General features: G+C 46.8%; 2 protein-coding genes, 1 long non-coding RNA gene and 2 other non-coding genes across 8 annotated transcripts in view; 1 reads left to right on the top strand and 4 right to left on the bottom strand.

Moving 5' to 3' along the window:
• Positions 1-5745, bottom strand: part of BAZ2A (bromodomain adjacent to zinc finger domain 2A) — a 35016-nt gene extending 29271 nt beyond the window's left edge. For 2 of the 4 annotated variants that reach the window (XM_058742341.1, XM_058742347.1), the window contains exons 1-2: positions 5557-5745; positions 705-789 (exon numbers count right to left, since the gene is read on the bottom strand). The gene's annotated coding sequence lies outside the window, so the exon portion shown is untranslated. Of the gene's footprint in view, positions 1-74; positions 228-704; positions 790-4266; positions 4339-5556 lie in introns of those variants that run through there. The other 2 variants (XM_058742345.1, XM_058742342.1) reach the window with 2 other exon arrangements.
• A 251-nt stretch (positions 5746-5996) lies between these two features.
• Positions 5997-7647, top strand: LOC131519371 (uncharacterized). Its single transcript, XR_009265608.1, has 2 exons — positions 5997-6522; positions 7162-7647. It is a non-coding gene; the product is annotated as an uncharacterized LOC131519371 (long non-coding RNA).
• On the bottom strand, positions 7421-14767 carry ATP5F1B (ATP synthase F1 subunit beta). The gene is made up of 10 exons (XM_058742348.1): positions 14594-14767; positions 13939-14121; positions 13534-13708; positions 12056-12177; positions 11627-11811; positions 10731-10889; positions 10477-10599; positions 9347-9559; positions 8721-8922; positions 7421-7686 (listed from the first exon to the last, which is right to left on the bottom strand). The coding sequence occupies exons 1-10, from the start codon at positions 14718-14720 to the stop codon at positions 7589-7591; spliced, it is 1587 nt and encodes a 528-aa protein (XP_058598331.1). The 5' UTR covers positions 14721-14767; the 3' UTR covers positions 7421-7588.
• LOC131484187 (small nucleolar RNA SNORD59) lies at positions 11900-11970 on the bottom strand. The gene has a single exon (XR_009248090.1). It is a non-coding gene; the product is annotated as a small nucleolar RNA SNORD59 (small nucleolar RNA).
• Positions 13799-13873, bottom strand: LOC131484189 (small nucleolar RNA SNORD59). The gene has a single exon (XR_009248091.1). It is a non-coding gene; the product is annotated as a small nucleolar RNA SNORD59 (small nucleolar RNA).
• Positions 14768-21094: the final 6327 nt, after the last annotated feature.

Below are 21094 nucleotides of genomic sequence, written 5' to 3'. Positions count from 1 at the left end.
TCTCTTCCCTGAGGGAAGCCTAGGATAAAAGCGGGGCTCCCTCCCCTCAGGCCCCCAGACGTAGCCCAACAGACCTGAGGCGGCGGCGTCCAGCCTGGCTCGGGGCTTGTCTCTCCCCGGGGTACGGGCGGTTCACATGGCCGCGCTCCGGGCGCCAGGAGGGGAGGGGACCGCGGGGGAGGGGGTCTGGGGTCCGGGAGGGGGGAGGGGGACGCGGCTCAACCGCGGGGCCCAAGCGGAGCCAACATGGCCGGCGGGGGAGGAGTGAGCCGAAGCCGGAGGGGGGCGGGGAAGCTACGGCCGGGAGAGAGCCGCCCTCCTCGGCCTCCACCACCGGGTCCTAGCGCCGGGCATCCTAGCTCCCAGACCTGGATCTGGGTCCTAGCGCCGCGGTGTCTCCCTAGCCTGCGGGCAGCTCCCTCTGCACCAAGTCTCCTTGTGGTCCTGTTTCACAATGAGCAAACAGAAAGGCGTGCCAAGGTCCCAAAGATTAACCTAAAAGACTAGATCAAAATTTTAGGACCAAGGCATATCCAGTCCCTTAACAGGGGTGGGGGTGGAAGTGGATGGGATCATTTCAGTGGCAGTTATTTCCCAGGCTGTGTAGCGGAAAAGACGAAGTGTACAAGCTGAAGTCAGGGAAGTTCAGTCCTGATAAAGGGGTGGAGAAAGGAAAGAGCCGGCAGCATCTGCTGACCACTCACCTCTGTCCCGTGGGGGCAGCCTGGTCCTGCCTGGATCACCACTTTCCCAGCGACATCTGCAGGGCTCTGGGGGTCAGGAAGATGCCTGTGCGTAGGAAAATGAAGCATTGGCTCTGGAACCAGACAAGGAAGACCTGAGTCTAGCCAAGACCTGAGTCTAGCCCAAACCTGGTCAGAGGGGCAGGGGACTACCCGGAAAATTGACACAGCAATTAAGATGCCCCAAATGTCCACCTATTCTATAATCCCAGTACTTTTTTTTTTTTTTTTTTTTGACAGGATTAGAGGACTGTATGAAACTCAAGAACAGGAAAGAAAAAAAATAGAGGACTAGGGTTTGGTTCTCATCTAAAATGTCTAATGCAGGGCCCCAGGATGGAGAACAGTGTCACATAAGGTTAGAATTTACAGATTTTCTAGCTCAATCTGCTCTTGTTTGGCAGATGAATTAAGGCCTGGAGAGGTTAACTGACTTGTTCAAGGTCAAAGAGTGGATAAATTGTGACCAGAAACCAGGTTTCCTTCCCTTGTAACTCAACAGACTTTGCAGGCTTCAAGATAATTCCTATTCAGTGCAATGCAATGCAGTTATACAAACAATTGCAAAACTCAGGCTGAATATTCTGGAAGAGGAACGGAGTGTGAATAATGAAACTCTGGCAGTTTTGAGGGGTCAACAAATACCTTTTCTTATGTGGGTCTGCGAGGAAGAAAATCTGAAAACTGGGTGGGGGCAAGGCAGGGCCAAATACATCAGTCTAGACTGGATTTCCTTACTTCACAGAGGAGTGGACTCTTCCTCAGTTTTGGGAACAGACACTACTCCGCACTACAAACGGCTCAGAGGCTAATAAAAAAGCGAACTTCAGCAGAGTCTTAAAGTGTGTGGGCCAGAGTGAGGAGGTTTAAGAGGGTTAAAAGGGTTTCTCTCCCTCTCCAGAGAAAAGCAGATTACCAGGGGGAAGGAGCAGACAGGTAGAAATCAAAACCCTTCTCTCCTCCCTGACTAAATAATAGATTTATAGGTCACCGTTAAGAAAAAAATAAGGACCCCAATAGCCTGCTGACCTTAAGTATCTGAATTAAATAGGAGCCACACTCAGGGGACAGAGGTCCTTCCTTCTGGAGAAAGCAGGGATCCAGCAAACTTCTGCTAAGGAATGCCCCACCTTCCCCAAAATAAAAAAGTAAAAAAATAAAGGCAGATGAAAAAGAGAGCTAGGGCTTGTAAATGGTTTCCTAAAGGGCAGCTACATATCTTTTTCTCTTCCCTTTTCCAGGACAGATGAGGGAGAATCTTCCTACCTCCCACCCCCAATCATAGAGCTGGCCAGTCAGAGTCGGGAGGCAGGGGAGGAGACTGCTCCAGTCAGACGGGTGTAGCCACGCCTCTTCCCCCACCACCACACACCCACACACACCCACCCGCTGGCTCCACTATGCTCCGGAAGAGCCGGTTACTCCTGTGCCCCACTGACTGCCCCCACCCCTTCCGAGCCCCAGGCCTAGTCTCCAGGGCAACCCCTAGGACTATCCCAGCCAGGAGCGGTAGGAAAGAGGGGTGTTTGGATAGAAAGGCCACCTGGGATTAGAAAAGAAAGTGAGGCAAGATCCACTCTTCCCATCTGGTGCAGAAGGACTTCAATTACCTTCCTCCCTGAATAAGACCCCTCCTCATCCCATCTAAGCAGAGATCTTCCTTACTCTTTGAGGAAGGGTGAGGGTGGGGTGTCAATATGCCCAACAGCTGGGTATTTACTTCTAGTCAGAAGCCACCCCAGGCAGCAGCTGTGCTTCTCCCCACCATTCAGACAACAGAGGGCAGACTGACCCCATATGTCCCCAAACATTCCTCAGTCCCATCAGATGTGGCCAATCACCCACCCCATCTCCCTTTAGGAAGCTACTAGAAAGGGGAAGGGGCAAATGGTCATCTTTTCAGCAACCTGTGAGAAGGATATCTAGGGAATACTCTGAACCTCTCTCAAGCCACGCCAGTGGACGGGTAATGAAGAAAATGAGAAGGGAAAGATTAGCACCTGCTCCCCCTTTCTCACCCTCCCTGTGATCCTGCTGCACCACCCTGACTCTGGGGTCAGCTGCCACAGTGCCTGGCTCCACTCTGGAGCCAGATGGCTGGGGCTGGGAGGAAGAAAAAGAAAGGAAGAAAGAAGGGAATTTGTTTGCATCCCTCTACCCACCTCTCTTTCTCTCCCCCTCCAGATATCCCTGGAATTCAAGCCCAACACCACTGCTGACCATCCTTTCCTCCCCCCAGCTACCTCCCAGCCAATGGAACAGGACTCAAAGTCTGAAGCAAATCCAGACACCCTGTCCCCTCGTCCTGGAGTGGGGAACAGTGGGGGAAGGATGAAAGCACAAGAAGGGGCAGAGCTAGGGGCACTGCTGGACTTGGAGCGGGGGAATTCCCCAACAGAGGTGATGTAATTATTAAAGATTTCCCTTGCCCTCCCTGGCTGAATAGTTTATAGTGTTAATATGATCTAGTAGAGAGAAAGCCCCCAACCCAATAACCATTCCAACTTGCTCCCCTCCCTCTTCAGGTTAGTGCAAAACAGTCTCCTCCCCCTCTATATTTTGGGGAGGCTAGATTCTCTTATAACCCATCAAAAGGACCATAAGCCCTCCTCCTCTTCTTTGCAAGTTGGTATATGTACGCCCTCAGCTCACATACCTGTTTGGAACTCCCCAATGAGCTTCTCCATGGTGGTCTTAGAAGAGGATGGAGAAAGTCTGAACTTCCTTAGGGTGGGGGACTTTTGCATCTGAGCAGAGAAGGCTAACCTTCCCACGCCTCTCCCAACACCTTTAGAGGCTCAGTTCCAGCCCCTCACCTACTATCTTCCAACAGCCCCTTAAGCCCATAATCAGAAGATTCTGGGTGTGCCCTCTCTGCCACCCCCCCTCCCCCCATTCCCTGACTCTGGAGGAGCGTTCCTAAGCTGGATCAGCCCACCCCAGGTTCAAGAAGGTCTTTCCCACCTAGGCTGGTTGGCGGGTGCTGAGGTCGGACCCCTAAACTCCAGGAGGGGTGGGGTGAGAGCTACAGAGAAGCTTTAGATGGGGCTTAGTTGAACTTGATGGTCTAAGTGGAGCAGGGCCCGAAAGTGCCTATAGCCTAGGCTAACCCTCCAACCTTCACTTACTACGAGGAAGAGGAATTGGGGTGGCGGTTATTCCCCCTCCCATTGGAGGTTAGGATGGCGTGGGAAAGCTCTGGATCCAGAGGGGAGGAGGCGAAACCCAGACCGCGGGAGATTTTTCTGGCGAGGAAGGCGCGGGGGAGGGGGGAGATCCTGGGTGTAGAACAGGACGGGTACCCGGGAGAGGTTGGCCGAGAAGCGTGAGGCGGCTTCGGATTCCGGTCGCAGAGGACAGGGGAGAAATAGGCGAGTAGATAGTGCGGGGGAGAGAGGAAGGGCAGCTCCCGCAGGGGGAGGGTCAGATCCTGAGTCCCGGGCAGCGGGGATCCCCGGGGCAGGGGACCGCAGGAGCGGCCTGCCCGGGGACTCTGGTATCGGATGGGGTTGCCGGGCCTCACCTGGAGCAGGGCCGGGCCGCGGGCGGCGGCGCAGGTGGCCCGAGCCGGGTGGCGGCGGCGGCGCCTCCTCCCCCAGCCCTGGGCCGCCGGCGGTGTGTGGGGGTTGGGGGGGGTAGCACTTAAAGGGGCAGGAACTACTGGGGTAAGGACAAGCGCTAGGGTAAGGCAGTCGCGAAGAATCCGCTGGGGGAGGGGGAAGCGGGTGGCGTCTCCTAGGGGCCAGAACCAGGAAGGATCCCAGATGGAGGAAGAAAAGAGATCCCAGGAAGAAGAGACAAACTTCTATGGTGAAGTGGGGGATGGTGGTGGGTCCAAACTGGAGGAGTTGGGAGAGCTCCGCCCGCGCTCTCGGGACTCCGGCAAAGATCTCTTCACAAAGGAGGGCCGGGAAGGCAATGAGAGTCCCAAGGACGCCAAGGAGGAGTGGGGGTGCGGAAGAAGGAAGGCCGAGGCTGCTGGGGGTAACACACAGGGGCCCTGCTAGGTGAACAGGTTCTCTGTGTTTCAGCTCCACAGGGCCCGATTTCCTACAGCTGTGGAAAGGCATAGTCTCCTTCCCCCAGCACTGCCCACGTTTAAAAGCTTCTGGAATCAGGAAGCCACGAGGGCAAAGACCTCCTAGGCCTTTCAACCTCAATCCTGCCTTTCAACTCTCTCACTCAGTGTTAGTGACTGGAGCTTAAGGGGCCGCCAGTAGCAGCCCTAGTGGGACTGCTGTGGGACCGTGAGAATAGGCTTTATTTCAGTTTTCCCCCAACCACCACCACCCTTGCAGCAACCTCTGGGGCAACAGGAAGCAGCTGCTCAGTGCAGCCCCCACCTGGTGGTGGGTCGCGGTGGGGGAGGAGAGAAGTCAGGGACTTAAAAGGCCTGGGAGAAAATAAGGGGAAGAGAGGCACCTTAAAAATTCTCCAACGCAGCCAAAAGTGAGCTTTACTTTGCGGGGGGGGGGGGGACGCCAGCAGTGAATACTGTAAAATATTACTTGAATCTTCAGCAGCTTAAATGGGGAGGAGCAAGGGGCTGTGTGGGGGCGTGGGGGAGACAGTGAGGTGGGGAGAGCCCCGACCTGAGGTGCACAGTCTCAGGCTCTTCCTGGGAACCGAGCTTGCCAATGTTCATGATCCCTTGGTCGGCAGCCTCACTATCTGAGCCCTGTGCCCCTATAGTCCCGTTTCCCCTCCTTCACCCCCCAAAAGAGCAAAGGTTAGGCCCCACCCCTGCTGAGTCAGCCAGGGAGGGAGGTAGGCATCCTTCAGGCCTTCCCCCAGGGCTGGTCCTCATACTTACCCATGTCCAGCTGGCAGGGCTCCAAGTCTGGGACCACCCAGCTCCTCACTGTCCTTGGTTCCCCCTTCACGTGAAGGCTGGTGTTAGATCCTCCTAAACTGTGAGCTGGGAACTAGCACGAATCAAAAAGCCAATGTATGCTTCCTGCGAACCACAGCCTGAACTGCTGTAGGGTGATGTCCCTGTGTGACAGACTGGGGTGGGGAGGGAGGAGGGAAGGGCGGGGCTTTCTCTGGGTGGAGAGGGAGGAGGAGGCGAGGACAGGGCAGAACCAGGAGAAATATGGAGGAAGGTTAGATCTGTGTTGACACTCCAGAGGCGTGGTAGAAGAGAGTGGTAAAGGGGGAAGGAAATAAATAGTTGCAGCTAGTGAGAGGGAGAAGGTTCTCGATGAATGCTGAGGCACGTAAACGTGTGGGGGAGGGGATGGAGGGATACAAACGACCTTAAGGATCACAGTTACCAGGTCTGCATCTGGGTAACATGGAAAAACAAAGCAGAAAGAGCTGACCCATATCCTGGGGCTTTTCTGCACCAGTTTCTTACCCATTCGAGTCAGAACCTGGAGAAAATGCCCCCACCCCTATAACTCAGCATTTCCCCAAATCCAGGCTTTTCTGGGAGCAAACGACCAGGCACAGTCGGCTCAGGGGCTCCACCTTCTGTCCAGATCATGACACAAGAGAGACTAGTGCCAAGGACGTCATAGGCAGATGGGAGGAAACTTACAGGCCTCTACTCCACCCCTGGCACCTTTCCCAAGGCCCCTCCTCAACCTTCAGCCCCCAGGGGCCTCTGAATTGGGATCTCAGTTTGTCCCCGCCCTGCTTCGACCCAACTTGAATGCCTCAGGGGTGGAGCCTATAGACGCAGGCTCCTCCTCAGGACAAAAGCCCCAGCTGGTTTGTAAACAGTCATTAGCGAAGAACCACATCCCAGCAAATGGCCTTCATGGATTTCAAAATGGTGAGATCAGAGTTCTTGCAGCCTCCAGTCCTCCCACCAGAGGGCAGTAGGAGATGGGCCCTGGCTCAGAAAACACTTAAGGGGCACCAAATCTGACCTTGCACTTGTTTCACTGTGAAACGATACTTTTGAGTACTCCTAACCCTGCACTTTTAGTGGCTAAAATGAAGGGTAGTTTATCTAATTCCATTATGTATTTCAGAAGCCCAACCCCACCCCCACAAACTCTGGAAATTGGCATTCCTTTTAAGATTCAATCTCCCTAACTTTCCTAAAGGATCTCAGCAGAGCTCAGGATTAGGCCTCATAGTTATTTTACACCATGCACTGCCTGAAACAATCATACAACTCTGTTTGCCCAAAATATAAATCAGCAGGCAGTAGTCAGGAACTTTCTGAAAAAAGGAGGGTGGGGGGAGGGGAAGGAGTAAAGCCAAAAAAAAAAGCCTAGGTAAAACAGAGGGGGGGCCCTTTTGACTCAATCTTTGCAGATTTGTTATTAATCCTTCAGAACACTCATTTCCTAAAAACTGGATTCATTCATTAACCCCTGCTTTGTCTTAGAATAGTCCCCTCCAGACCCATTTTTCCACAATATACTCTTCTAAAAATAAAAAATACGTGCTTTTTAACCAACAGGAATAAACTACATAGAATATTCAAGAAGCAAATAATTTGCTTTGACAAATAACAAAAAGGCCAAAGCTGAGGCCCTACTATTGAGATCACATCATCTACAGGGAACCCCTCACAAGACCCACAGCTGTCCATCAAGACAATGGCTTTTCATTTTTGATGACCCCATTTCAAATATATGTGGTCTACTTTGTGCTGTTTCTTACAGCCACTCTAATGTTCAGTGTTGGTTATGTTGTCAGGACCAAGAAAAACAGACCAATTCTGACAGGTGTACATTTTATTGGAAACCTTAAATACTCTTCAGACAGAACACAATGTCTTCAATCAAGGCTCTGATTGTGGCCTAAGGAGTAAACAGACTTTTGGATTAGGGGCAAGGAAAAGTACAGCACAGAGGACAAGCGCTTAGTTTGCCAAAAGGATTTCCTCACGAATGCTCTTCAGCCAGCTTATCAGCTTTTGCCACAGCTTCCTCAATGGGTCCCACCATATAGAAGGCCTGTTCTGGGAGATGGTCATATTCACCTGTATGGGAAAAAAATTCAATGGTGAGAAGTGGAAAGATAAACTTTTTGTGGTATATAAATACTTCACCACTTGGGGCAACCAGTCAGAATACGATAAATGTGTGTCATCCAAGAAATCTTTTAACAAACTTCTGTCTTAAATCCAATTTACAAGACGATATAGTAGGGATTAAGAATAAATGGTCCTGGGGCGCCTGAGTGGCTCAGTCGGTTAAGCGTCCGACTTCAGCTCAGGTCACGATCTCGCGGTCCGTGAGCTCGAGCCCCGCGTCGGGCTCTGGGCTGATGGCTCAGAGCCTGGAGCCTGTTTCCGATTCTGTGTCTCCCTCTCTTTCTGCCCCTCCCCCGTTCATGCTCTGTCTCTCTCTGTCCCAAAAATAAATAAACGTAAAAAAAAAAAAAAAAAAAAAGAATGCTCCTGGCCACATAATCTGGGTTCAAATTCTTGCTCTCTACCTTGGCTGGATGGTATCAGAACCTGTTATTTTAAACTTTTCTGTGCTTCAATTTTCCTAATTTGTAAAAACAAGGATCTGTAATTCACTCAGAAGAGTAGCTAGGACTGAAAGCACTCAGTAAGTGTTGAGTATTGTATGACAACAATCAAGTGATACAAATTTCACTCTCAGAAGTAGACTATTTCCAAAGAACACTGACAGACAATAGTTTTTAACTAAAAAAATTCTTTAGGGGCGCCTGGGTGGCTCAGTCGGTTGAGCGCCGACTTCGGCTCAGGTCACGATCTCGTGGTCTGTGAGTTCGAGCCCCGCATCGGGCCCCTGTGCTGACAGCTCAGAGCCCGGAGCCTGTTTCAGATTCTGTGTCTCCCTCTCTCCGACCCTCCCCCTCATTCATGCTCTGTCTCTCTCTGTCTCAAAAATAAATAAACGTTAAAAAAAAAAAAAAAATTCTTTAGACACAACATGCTTATACATTGCTTGATGATGGCTGGCGTGGGAACATAGCACAGTGAACATTAGAGATTTCAGCTTCTCTGCTATTTTATATTCAGCTTTATACTGGCAGTCTCACCTGCCAAAATCTGCTGGAAACCTTTGATGGTCTCCTTCAGAGGTACCAGCTTCCCCATATGACCTGTGAAAACCTCAGCAACCTGGAATGGCTGAGACAAGAAACGCTGTATTTTCCGTGCACGGGACACAGTCAACTTGTCTTCCTCAGAAAGTTCATCCATACCCAGGATAGCAATGATGTCCTGGAGAGATTTGTAGTCCTGTAAGAAAACAGAAGGCCTGAATAAATATTCAGATTCTTTTAAATTTGGACAAAAACCTCAGGGTTAATACCACCTTGTATTCACACTGAGCTTAGTACAAAGCATTTTAGCACATTACCTCACTTTGCAAGTGAAATAGTTAGTGGTGAAATTACACGCTTGGAAGCATGAGGGCCCTCAGCTAAGATCAGTGTCTTATTCTCCCCACTTCTAGTCTACTGCCATTAGGAAAAAATGGATTCTAAATCTAAGTACCTGGAAACCCAAGAGACCCTCATTAATACTCTTTAATAGAAACTGCAGGTCTCCTCTTTGCTCCAAAGCAAATCACACAAGTCACCAGGAAGGCTTTGGTCTTAATATAGTACCCATAAACCCACTATATGCCTTTCTAGTCACTGATCTCACCTGCAGTACTCACCTGTAGGATCTTTTGTACCCCACGGGCAACATCATAATGCTCATTTCCAACAATGTTGGGATCCATAATTCGAGAGGTGGAATCCAGAGGATCCACAGCTGGATAGATACCCAACTCAGCAATAGCACGGGACAGCACAGTGGTAGCATCCAAATGGGCAAAGGTAGTGGCAGGGGCAGGGTCCGTCAAGTCATCAGCCGGCACATAGATAGCCTAGAGTGAGTTAAGAACCCATGAAGAGCAGCAGGAAGCCAAATAATTCTGTTTAAAAGCCACGCTGCCTTTCTGCCCTCTCCTCATTATTTCATTACAACTTCTTAGCATTTAAGAGTCCACCCCCAAAAAGACTTCTTACCATCCCTAATACCTGCTGAGTGAGCTTATATATGATCTGGTCCCTCCAAGCTGTGATGAAAAATTTTCATTGTCCTTCCTTTTGTTCTTCATCCTACATTTTAACCCTATTATACTGATACTTACACTTTTAGTTAAAAACAAAAAACCTTGCACGATTGCAATGCCTCACTGAAAGTTACTACAATTTAGACCCTTTAGATAATTTTACTGTTTATACCATCTACATATATATGTCTGAAAATGCATAGTGTAGCACATAAGTACAGTGCATAAATACACTGCATAATTAATGTCCGGTTTCCATGCATCTCCAGACTCCTCAGGCTAGAAACCACTACACTTTGTAATCTACATTCACATACATGCCTTTAACTACCTTAAAGGAGCATTTCTTAACTTTTTAGTCTCTAACATGAACCCATAGAATATTACACATTATTTCAGGGAGCTCATTAACCTTGTTAAAAACCTTGAGGGACACCTGGGTGACTCAGTTGGCTAAGCGTCTGACTTGAGCTTAGGTCATGATCTCACGGTCTGTGAGTTCGAGCCCTGCAACTGTGCTGACAGCTCAGAGCTTGGAGCCTGCTTCAGATTCTGTGTTTCCCTCTCTCTCTGCCCCTCCCCCACTCGTGCTGTCTCTCTCTCTCTCAAAAATAAATAAACATTAAAAAAAATAAAAAACAAACCTCGAGAGAGAAGTAACTAGGTTTTATATTTCTCTGTATCTAACTTTACATAAATCAGACCTTCATCCATTTCATTTTTCTTACCTGCACAGAGGTAATAGATCCCTTCTTGGTGGTGGTGATTCTTTCCTGCATGGTACCCATGTCAGTGGCCAGGGTAGGCTGATAGCCCACCGCAGAAGGGATTCTACCCAATAGAGCAGACACCTATAGGGAAAAAAAAAAGAAAAGAAGGGGGAATGAGGACACAGGTTTTAGGTGTCTACATCTTAGCCTCATCTGCATCATTCCATAAAAAGGTCAAATGAAACAGATCCTCCCAAACCTTCTTCTCTTACCTCAGAGCCAGCCTGGGTGAAACGAAAGATGTTATCGATAAAGAGCAATACATCTTGACCCTCTTGGTCTCTAAAGTATTCAGCAACCGTCAGTCCAGTCAGAGCTACTCGGGCGCGAGCACCAGGTGGTTCATTCATTTGACCATACACTAGCGCTACCTGAAGTAATCATACACAATCAGAAAACCTGGGAGAGGAATATGGAAGCCATATGCCCAAGGTCCCCAAACCAGAGAAACTACCAAAAAACCCTCCTTCTCAGCAAGTGTCATTATGATTTGCAAATTTCTTTTCCCTTTTAGAGACGTGGTTCAAACACCACAAAGATTTCTTATGTTATTGAAGCAAAATTCCTGAAATAGGAAATAAGACTAAGTGAAGGGCACAAAATAGGGCTATTTGAGACATCTGAATTACCTCCAGCTTTCCAAAATTAACTTTCAAATGATGGGACTGCCTACTAAAAACAAAGTCTGAAAATGTAATCTGATATCAAAGAGAAAAGAAAATGTGTGTTAACGTATTAGATTGTTGGGGGAAAACACTGTCAAGAATTTCCTTTGTGGGTCGCCTGGGTTGGCTCAGTCGGGTTAAGTTTCTGACCTCAGCTCAGGTTATGATCTCACGGTCTGTGAGTTCGAGCCCCGCGTCGGGCTCTGCTGACAGCTCAGAGCCTGGAGCCTGCTTCAGATTCTGTGTCTCCCTTTCTCTCTGCCCCTCCCCTGCTCACACTGTCTCTCTCTCAAAAATAAACATTACAAAAAAGTTAAAAAAAAAAAAAGTGTCATAGGACACTAAAATGAAACTCTAACACAGGGTTTCAGCTAGCACTGCAGTCAACTAAAATGGTTCCCTGGCACAACTACTATGTGAACATAAATCAGCTTACTCCTTACCTTGGAGGTAGCATCTTTTAAGTTGATAACACCAGACTCAATCATTTCATGGTATAAGTCATTGCCTTCACGGGTCCTCTCACCAACACCAGCAAACACAGAGTAACCACCATGGGCTTTGGCCACATTGTTGATTAACTCCATGATCAGTACAGTCTTGCCAACTCCAGCACCACCAAACAGCCCTGGAAGAGGTTGAAAAGAAGCAATATTTGAGTGCTGTGTTCCCAAATAAGCAAACTTCAAAAAACAAAAACCCTTTTTTCTCTTTTCCCTTCTCAGGAATGGCATCTGGCTTCAGCAAACTCAGAAGAACGAAAGTCAGAAGCTACTCATCAGTGAGGGATAGATCTCAGTACCCACTCATTACATGATAGGATTTTTTCTTCCCACGTTAGGTTTGGAAAATATGTACTACCAGTAACATACCAATTTTGCCACCCTTGGCATAGGGAGCCAGCAGATCCACAACCTTGATACCAGTAACCAGAATTTCCTGCTCAACACTCATCTCCATGAACTCAGGAGCCTCAGCATGAATAGCTGCAAATCTGTAAAGGTTGGAAAAGAGGAGCAGGGTCTATTCATCCTGTTGAAAGGTTCCTCCCAATTCTAACCCTTTACTCATAGTCTCACCTCTTATTTTTTTTTAAATTTTTTTTTTAACGTTTATTTATTTTTGAGACAGAAAGAGACAGAGCCTGAATAGGGGAGGGTCAGAGAGAAGGAGACACAGAATCTGAAACAGGCTCCAGGCTCCGAACTGTCAGCACAGAGCCTGATGTGGGGCTCGAACTCACGGACTGCGAGATCATGACCTGAGCGGAAGTTAGCTGCTCAACCGACTGAGCCACCCAGGTGCCCCTCTCACCTCTTATATAACACTCCAGACAAGTTGTCATGTGGCACCTAGCCTAATGTTCTGCAATAAAGGGAATTCCATTATCTCACGAAGCAATGATCCCATTTCCTAACATTTTAAAAAATTTTCTAATGTTTATTTATTTTTGAGAGAGAGCGAGCGAGAGAGAGCCAGCATGGAAGGGGCAGAGAAAGAGGGAGAGAATCCCAAACAGGCTCGACACTGTCCTTGCAGAGCCCGACACAGAGCTCATTCCCATGAACCGTGAGATCATGATTTGAGGCTAGATCAGACCCTTAACTGACTGAGCCACCCAGGTCCCTGTCCCCATTTCCTAACCGTCGTAAAGATTTTCTTTTTAATAAGCCCTAACCTAACAGCACTTCTTCATATATCATTAGGAAATACAAAGACTTGCTACTTCTGGAAACTCCACAACCTAAGCCATTGGTATTAAAAGTCACTTAAAGGGGCGCCTGGGTGGCGCAGTCGGTTGAGCGTCCGACTTCGGCCAGGTCACGATCTCGCGGTCCGTGAGTTCGAGCCCCGCGTCGGGCTCTGGGCTGATGGCTCGGAGCCTGGAGCCTGCTTCCGATTCTGTGTCTCCCTCTCTCTCTGCCCCTCCCCCGTTCATGCTCTGTCTCTCTCTGTCCCAAAAATAAATAAAAAACGTTGAAAAAAAAATTAAAAAAAAAAAAAAAAAAAAGTCACTTAAATAATCAATTTGAGTCCTAAGAATCAAGTTTTCTAAAATTAGAACTTCTACATTCTCAATTTTCCTCAGAAAAAACTACATTTGTAGTTTTAATAACAGTATCAGCATTTTAAGTATTCTCTGCAGGAAAATTTTGCTACACTAGGTGTTGCCTTAATGTACAAAACTGCAAGAGGGGTGTCTGACTGGCTCAGTCTACTTGAGCATGTGGCTCTGGAGTTCAAGCCCCAGGTATGATCTAGAGCTTACTTAAAACAAAACAAAAACCCCAAAACAACCTACAGAAAAAGCAGTTCCTTTGCATGTAGATACAGGAGGAGGCATACTTACTGTTTGGTTTTGATGGGACCTCTCTCATCAATAGGTTCTCCAATGACATTCATGATTCTGCCCAAGGTCTCAGGACCAACAGGAATTTTGATTGGTGCACCAGAATCCAGGACTTTCTGGCCTCTAACCAAGCCTTCTGTACCATCCATGGCAATAGTCCTTACCGTGCTCTCACCTGTTAAAGGCATTGCAGGTTATACAGAAGGACAAGTTGGCTTCATATGATGAAGTTCAGCTGGCTGAAAGGCCTAAATCAACCAAGACTCCTTCTCAGTACCTAAATGTGGCTTCAGCATACTCAGAAGAACGAAAGTCATTTTGATAAAATCATCATAGAAGGAAGACTGATGTGGGGGATATTTGGACTAAACAAGCTCTTTACCATTTCTAACAAATTCTACTTACCCAAATGCTGAGCCACCTCCAAAACCAGCCTGGTGTCCCTGCCTTGCACTTCTAGGGCATTTAGGATGGGTGGTAGTCCCTCATCAAACTGGACATCCACCACAGCACCGATGACTGCCACGATGCGCCCGGTGGCAGCGCCTGCCTTCGGCGAAGGAGATGTTTGGGCGGCATAGTCTCTAGCTAACAAACAAAAAAGATTGGAAGAAATCGGGGTCAGGGCTGTTAGTGGTAATCGGAAGCCCCGTCTTAACCCCCAAGAACTGGTAAATTCGGCCCATGACCGGCCTCGTCTCGCCTGCTAGTAAGACGAGTCCGGAGGGAAGGCCGCTCAACAACCGCGAATGCGTCTGCACAATTTTCCCATGCACAAAACCCCATGATTCGAGGGCTCAGTGCCCCCATTCACAGTAAGGTCAGTGCACCTGCCCGCACTTTTCCGTCACAGAGAACTCCTTTTCCAAAATGAGACCAATTAGGTCTAAGAAACCTCCCGTGGGCGTCCTATTCTGGTTCTCCCGCCATTAGAGGGCAGGTCGCTGGCCCTGACGTCCTTCTAACACCAGAGACAGCTTTAGGCCCAAGTGAAAATCTGCCCCCGGCTCAAGGTCATGGGGCGGCAGAAAAACCCCAGCTCCTAGAGAAAGGCACTTACCAGGCTGGAGCACCGCCGGGGTGGCCCGCAGTAAGACCTGGGCTTGGGGTAGCGGCGCTGAAGAGCTGAGTCCCCGCAAGGCCCCGGAGGCCGAGGTAGCGGCCACACGGCCCACGAAACCCAACATGGCGGAGCTCGGGTGGGGACTGAGCGCTGCTGCGGTCCCGGCCGCCAACTCCCCCGCCGTTGGGGAGAGGCCTACTCTTCAGTAAGCAAGTCCATTGGATGAGTTTGCTGAATATCACTCTCAGTGCTGCTCCTATAGGTTAATAATCTCTGATCTTTTCAACCATTGGTCAAAATTGGTGCCAATCTGAATTCCTTCTTTTTCATTGGATATTGTCTGGTTAGGGGCAACCCTCAGAGACTCGAAATGTAATTGGACAACAGCGATGTCAATTGGAGAGAGTACTTGGCGGAACTACGTTTAAGAAAGGGGCAGAGTTCCTGTTGTGAAGCACGTGGGCTGTTTTTGACTGTCCTTGGGCTCTCACCTTAGATAGGACTTTGAAGTAGGTTGACAGTCTCAGGGGCGGGGGTTGGGGAAGTAGTAGCCTGGGGAAACACCACTGACGGTGACCTTGGAAAAGTCCGGAGACTTCTCCAGACTCAGAACTCGGTTTTTCTTTTGCAGTAGTACTCTTGGAAGCTTCCAGGCCGTTCAGCATGTCACGAATCCGGACAATCTAAATCACTAAACCGTACAATGAAAGAAATTAATGGAACCCAGTCACTTAACAGATGTGTGCTAGGCACTGAGGAAACAAAAGACTTAAGACCTCCCTTTTAAAAACAGAAAACAATGCAGTAAAATGTGATGGGTCCTGATTAGTACAGGGTTAAGTGGGTGCACGAAAGAGGGGATAAATATGGGTCACCTAGAGATGTAGGGGAATTGCCTCTAACAGTAGGAGATGGATATACCTGTTGTGAAACCGAGTAGAAATTCCTAGGATAAAGTAGGAAGACTATTCCAAGCACACGTTTGCATGAAACCGTATGCTCCTTTTGTTTTAACTGCAGGTGAGGAAGGTTAGATAGAGGTGAAGGAAAAAAGAGAAGGGATAGTAAGATTAACAGGAGCCAGCTCTCAGTGCTTTGGATGGAATGGAGACTGGCAGAGGTAGGTGTGAGGAAGTGTTCCTGAAGTATGGAAAAGCAGAAACAGGGCATCCTTTTCTGTGTTTGGGGGTGGGATTCGAGACCTTTATCTATTAGAACCTGGCTATATAGAGTTTATAATGGTGCTACCTCCCCAGACTTTTCCCCACCAACTCCCATTAGTTCTCATCTTTCTGAATGATAGTGAAAAATTTTCCTGTTTGGCAGGTAGAGCTATTAAAGAATTTGAAGGAGAAAACAGGAAGAGAATGTAAAATTTGGGTAATCTTGCCTAGTAAAAGGGAAAGAACCCAAGAAAACAGCAACATGTATGGAGCAGGTAGAGAAAAATAGCTAAGGAAGAAGCAGAGGACCAAAACCATGTTAAGAATTAGGAAAGACAATGTTAAGGAGAAAGTGGTCAATAGCACCAATCACATAAACATCCTGTAAAATAAGGGCTGAAAAGAACCAATTAGATTTGAAAACTGGGGATTTATATCCTGGGTAAGTAGGGTCAAAGATTTCAATGGGCTGCATCATATGACATAATCCACATTTTTGATTTGTGACCCATGTGTGCTTTCCATTAGGCTGGGCACAGTATCCCAGTTAATAAGATCCTATATATTTTACTAGCCTCCCTCAACTATTAGAGCTTAAGTTTGTATAGATAGGCTAGGATATTCCTTAGAGTATTGTCACTGAAGCCAGACTGTCAAGGTTAAAATCTTGTTTTTGCTACTTAATAGATGTCATTGGGCACGTTAAATTCTCTGAGCATTAGTTTTCTAATCTATAAAGGCAATAATAAAATGGAAATAATCTCATAGGGTTTGTTCTGAGATTTAAGATTATTAATGAAAGCAGCATTTAAAACAATACCTGGCACATAATTAACACTGTATTTATGTCAGCTAGTATTACAACTTCCTATTGACTTAGTGTTAAGATCCTTTGGTTTTGTATCACCAACTTTGGTCTTGGCCAAAATTTTATTAATCATCAAACACATTTATCCTGACACTTCACTAAACCCAGGTATTAGATTTTCATAAATTTCCAGATAACTGAAGCTCATTGCTTTTTCAAATGTGTCACATATTTCTTTGTTCCCTTAGCAGATAATCAATAATTTAACTTTTTCTTGGATATTTGAGTTATCAGTAAACATCTTTGAATCACATTGCAATGCTAACTTTCAGTATTACTAAGGTAGATGTCTAAGAGATGTTTCTCCATTATGCTTAAGTTTGTGAACTTAAAAAAAAATTTTTTTAATGTTTATATATTTGAGAGGAGAGAGAGAGAGAGAATGCAAGTGAGGGAGGGGCAGAGAGAGAGGGAGACACAAGATCTGAATGAAGCAGATTCCAGGCTCTGAGCTGTCAGCACAGAGCCCATTGTGGGGCTGGAAGTCGTGAACCGTGAGATCCTGATCTGAGTGGAAGTCAGACGCTTAACTGACTGAACCACCCAGCCCCAAGCTTGTGAACTTTTTAATGTTTACTTATTTTGAGAAAGAGCACTTACACACAAGCAGGGGAGGGGCAGAAAGAGAGGGTGGGGGAGAGAATCCCAAGCAGGCTCTGTGATGTCAGCACATAGCCTGACTCGGGGCTGAATCTCACGAACCATGGGATCATGACCTGAGCCGAAACCCAAAAGTTGGATGCTTAACGGACTGAGCTACCCAGGGACCCCTGAAGTTTGTGAACTTATTTTTGCTGTCAGTGTTTGCCCTCAGCAACTTTAGGTCCTGTTCTGAAATCAGAAAAGCTGCTAAATTTGTAAATACTGTCTAAAATAAATGTAAACGTGGTTAGTTTGAATTGAGATGGACCTTTCTGAACAAATTGTGTCATTTAGTTTAGAGTTCTGGTATGTTTTGGTCCTATATCATGTTTCTTGATTCCCGGATAGCCCAAGGTAATATTTTACTTGAAACAGAAGCTATTTATAATGAGACAATAGGAACCCCGTAGACCTAATCTGGCTTTTTACCTGAAGTTAATTCCAAATGACTGCATATTGTGTGACTGAAAAACTTACCGATTTTATTTGGTCATGCCACACATTCTTCTAGTACCCTGTAATGGCTAGGATGTTTTTGTCTCTACATTTTTTATCATTTTGGGTGATTTCAAATTCATGAAAACAATCCATGCAATATTCTAGCTTCTAGAGTTCTTTAACCTCTGAATTCCAATTAATTTCACACTCACATTTCACTTAAGCATCTTAACTCCTCAGTCATTCCCAAATGTAATCCTTAAAAGTTCTACCTCAGAGGGTTGCTGGGAGGGGGGGGGGGGGGGGGGGGAGGTCATTGGTTAAGCGACCAACTCTTGATTTCGGCTTAGTTCATGATCTCATGGTTTATTATTTCAAGCCCCGCATGGAGCTCTGCACAGACAGTGTGGAGTCTGCTCCCAAGCAGGCTCTTTCCCCCTCTCTCTGCCCCTCCCCCACTCACCCTGTCTCTGTCTCAAAATTAAAAAAAAAAAAAAAAGTTCTACCTCAGAAATTGAATACTGTCTTGTAACACCAGTTTTGGTTTTTTTCTTTACACAAGTAATACATGAACATATTCTTGATACACAGGAAATAAATCCTTTCAACAGTACAATTACCCCCAAAATCACACTTCCCCTTTCTTACTAAAAGTTTTGCATATACCCCATTCACTTTCGATCCAATTCCTTACACATAGAACTTTATATACTACCCCCACCCTTGCATCTTTTTAAACCTCAGTGGAAGCACACTGCAGAAAACTTTTATTTTTATTTAGTAATTTTTTTTTAAAGATTTCATTTTTAAGTAATCTCCATACACAATGTGGGGCTTGAACTAACAACCCCAAGATCAATAGTCACAAGCTTTTCTGACTGAGACAGCCAGGAGCCACTTTTTCAGTAACCTCTACACCCAAGGTGGGGCTCAAACTTAAAACCCTGAGATCAAGAGTCGCATGCTCTACTGACTTAGCCCAGGTGCCCCCAGAAAAATTAGGTTTTATGACCTTTGTTTTGCAGAACCTTGTGTCAGTACATTTACTCTTTTCTTTAAATTTTAAAGATTTTAAGTAAATCTTTATGCCCAACTTGGGGCTCAAACTCACAACCCCAAGATCAAGAATCACTTGCTGTACCAACTGAGCCAGCCAGAAGCCACAATACATCTATTTTATTGATTATGACTGCACATTATGCCCTAAGAACATGTAATAATTTATTTTTCCCCATTAATGGTCACTTGGATTGTTTCAAATGGCTATTACATGCAATAATGAATGAAAAATAAATCTTGTACACTGTGTGCACTAATACTTCTTCCATAGATTCCTAGAAATGTTGGCTTAAATTATGTTAAAAATTTTTTTTTTAGGGGCGCCTGGGTGGCTCAGTCGGTTGGGCGTCCGACTTCGGCTCAGGTCACGATCTCGCGGTCCGTGAGTTCGAGCCCCGCGTCCGGGCTCTGGGCTGATGGCTCAGAGCCTGGAGCCTGCTTCCGATTCTGTGTCTCCCTCTCTCTCTGCCCCTCCCCCGTTCATGCTCTGTCTCTCTCTGTCTCAAAAATAAATAAAACGTTAAAAAAAAAAAATTAAAAAAAAATTTTTTTAAACATTTATTCATTTCCCTCTCTCTCTGCCCCTCCCCCGTTCATGCTCTGTCTCTCTCTGTCTCAAAAATAAATAAAACGTTAAAAAAAAAATTTTTTTTAAACATTTATTCATTTTTGAGAGACCAAGACAGAGCACGAGCGGGGGGGGGGGGGGGGGCGGGGGGCACAAAGAGAAAGGGAGACACACGATCCGAATGCGGGGCTAATGCAGCGCTCAAACTCACAAACCGCAAGATCATGACCTGGGCAGAAGTTGGATGCTCAATCGACTGAGCCACCCAGGCACCCCTTAAATTTATGTTTTGTTAATGTTTATTTTTGAAGGAGAGAGGGAGACACAGAATCCGAAGCAGTCTCCAGGCTCTGAGCTGTCAGCAGAGCCTGATGCGGGGCTCGAACTCACAAACCGCGAGATCATGACCTGAGCCGAAGTCGGACGCTCTTCAAATATTTGTTAAAAGTTGTTAAGGGGTACCTGGGTGGCTCAGTCGGTTAAGCGTCCTACTTCGGCTCAGGTCATGATCTCGCGGTCCGTGAGTTTGAGCCCTGCATCGGGCTCTGTGCTGACAGCTCAGAGACCGGAGCCTGTTTTGGATTCTGTGTGTGTGTCTCTCTCTCTGACCCTCCCCCGTTCATGCTCTTTGTCTCATAAATAAATAAATGTTAAAAAAAAAAAATGTTGTTAAATATTTTCTAGTATAGCACTTATCCTTTAACCTAATAGCTTTTGACCTGTTTTGTTTTTTTTAAAGATTTTATTTTTAAGTAATCTCTACACCCAATGTGGGAATCGAACTTACAAACCTGAGATCAAGAGTCACATGCTCTACCGACTGAGCCAGCCAGGTGCCCCAACCTATGTTAATTTTTTTTTTAATTTTTTTTAACGTTTTATTTATTTTTGAGATAGAAACAGAGCATGAGCAGGGGAGGGTCAGCGAGAGGGAGACACAGAATCTGAAACAGGCTCCGGGCTCTGAGCTGTCAGCACAGAGCCGCACGCGGGGCTCGAACTCACAGACCGCGAGATCATGACCTGAGCCGAAGGGACGCTTAACCGACTGAGCCACCCAGGCACCCCCCATGTTAATTTTTAATGTCAGATTTAACTTTTCTTTTATAGCTTTTACATTTTACATCATGCTTGGAAGGATTTCCCCATAGCATTTGGTTAGAATTTGATTAATGAATTGTTTTAACAAGTGGGCCAGGTATCACCAGCATCAGAATCACCAAAACTACACTATCCACTATAACCATATGGGGTGGAGTTAAATTCACTAAAATTAAATAAAAAATCCGTTTTTCAGTCACACTAGCCACGTTTCAGATTATAACTATGTGGCTAGTAGCTACTCTATCAGACAATAAACATATAGAATATTTCCTTCATCAGTCAGTCTCACTGAACAGAGCTGATATACCTGCAGCATAAACTGATTCAGAATCTGTATTTTTTAAATGTTTATTTTTGTGAGAGCACAAGCAGGGGAGGGGCAGAGGATTCAAAGTGGGCTCTGTGCTGACAGCAGTAAGCCCAATGTGGGGCTCAAACTCATGAACTGCAAGATCATGACTTGAGCTGAACCACTGTCTCCCCAACAACCAGTTTTAGATCTAAAATTCAGATTCTGGGGGCGCCTGGGTGGCGCAGTCGGTTGGGCGTCCGACTTCAGCCAGGTCACGATCTCGCGGTCCGTGAGTTCGAGCCCCGCGTCAGGCTCTGGGCTGATGGCTCGGAGCCTGGAGCCTGTTTCCGATTCTGTGTCTCCC

This window comes from Neofelis nebulosa, chromosome 8 (assembly GCF_028018385.1).
Source record: "Neofelis nebulosa isolate mNeoNeb1 chromosome 8, mNeoNeb1.pri, whole genome shotgun sequence".
Classification (NCBI taxonomy): Eukaryota; Metazoa; Chordata; class Mammalia; order Carnivora; family Felidae; genus Neofelis; species Neofelis nebulosa.
Note: the sequence above shows the minus strand (reverse complement) of the source record. Positions and strands in the feature narration are given on the sequence as shown.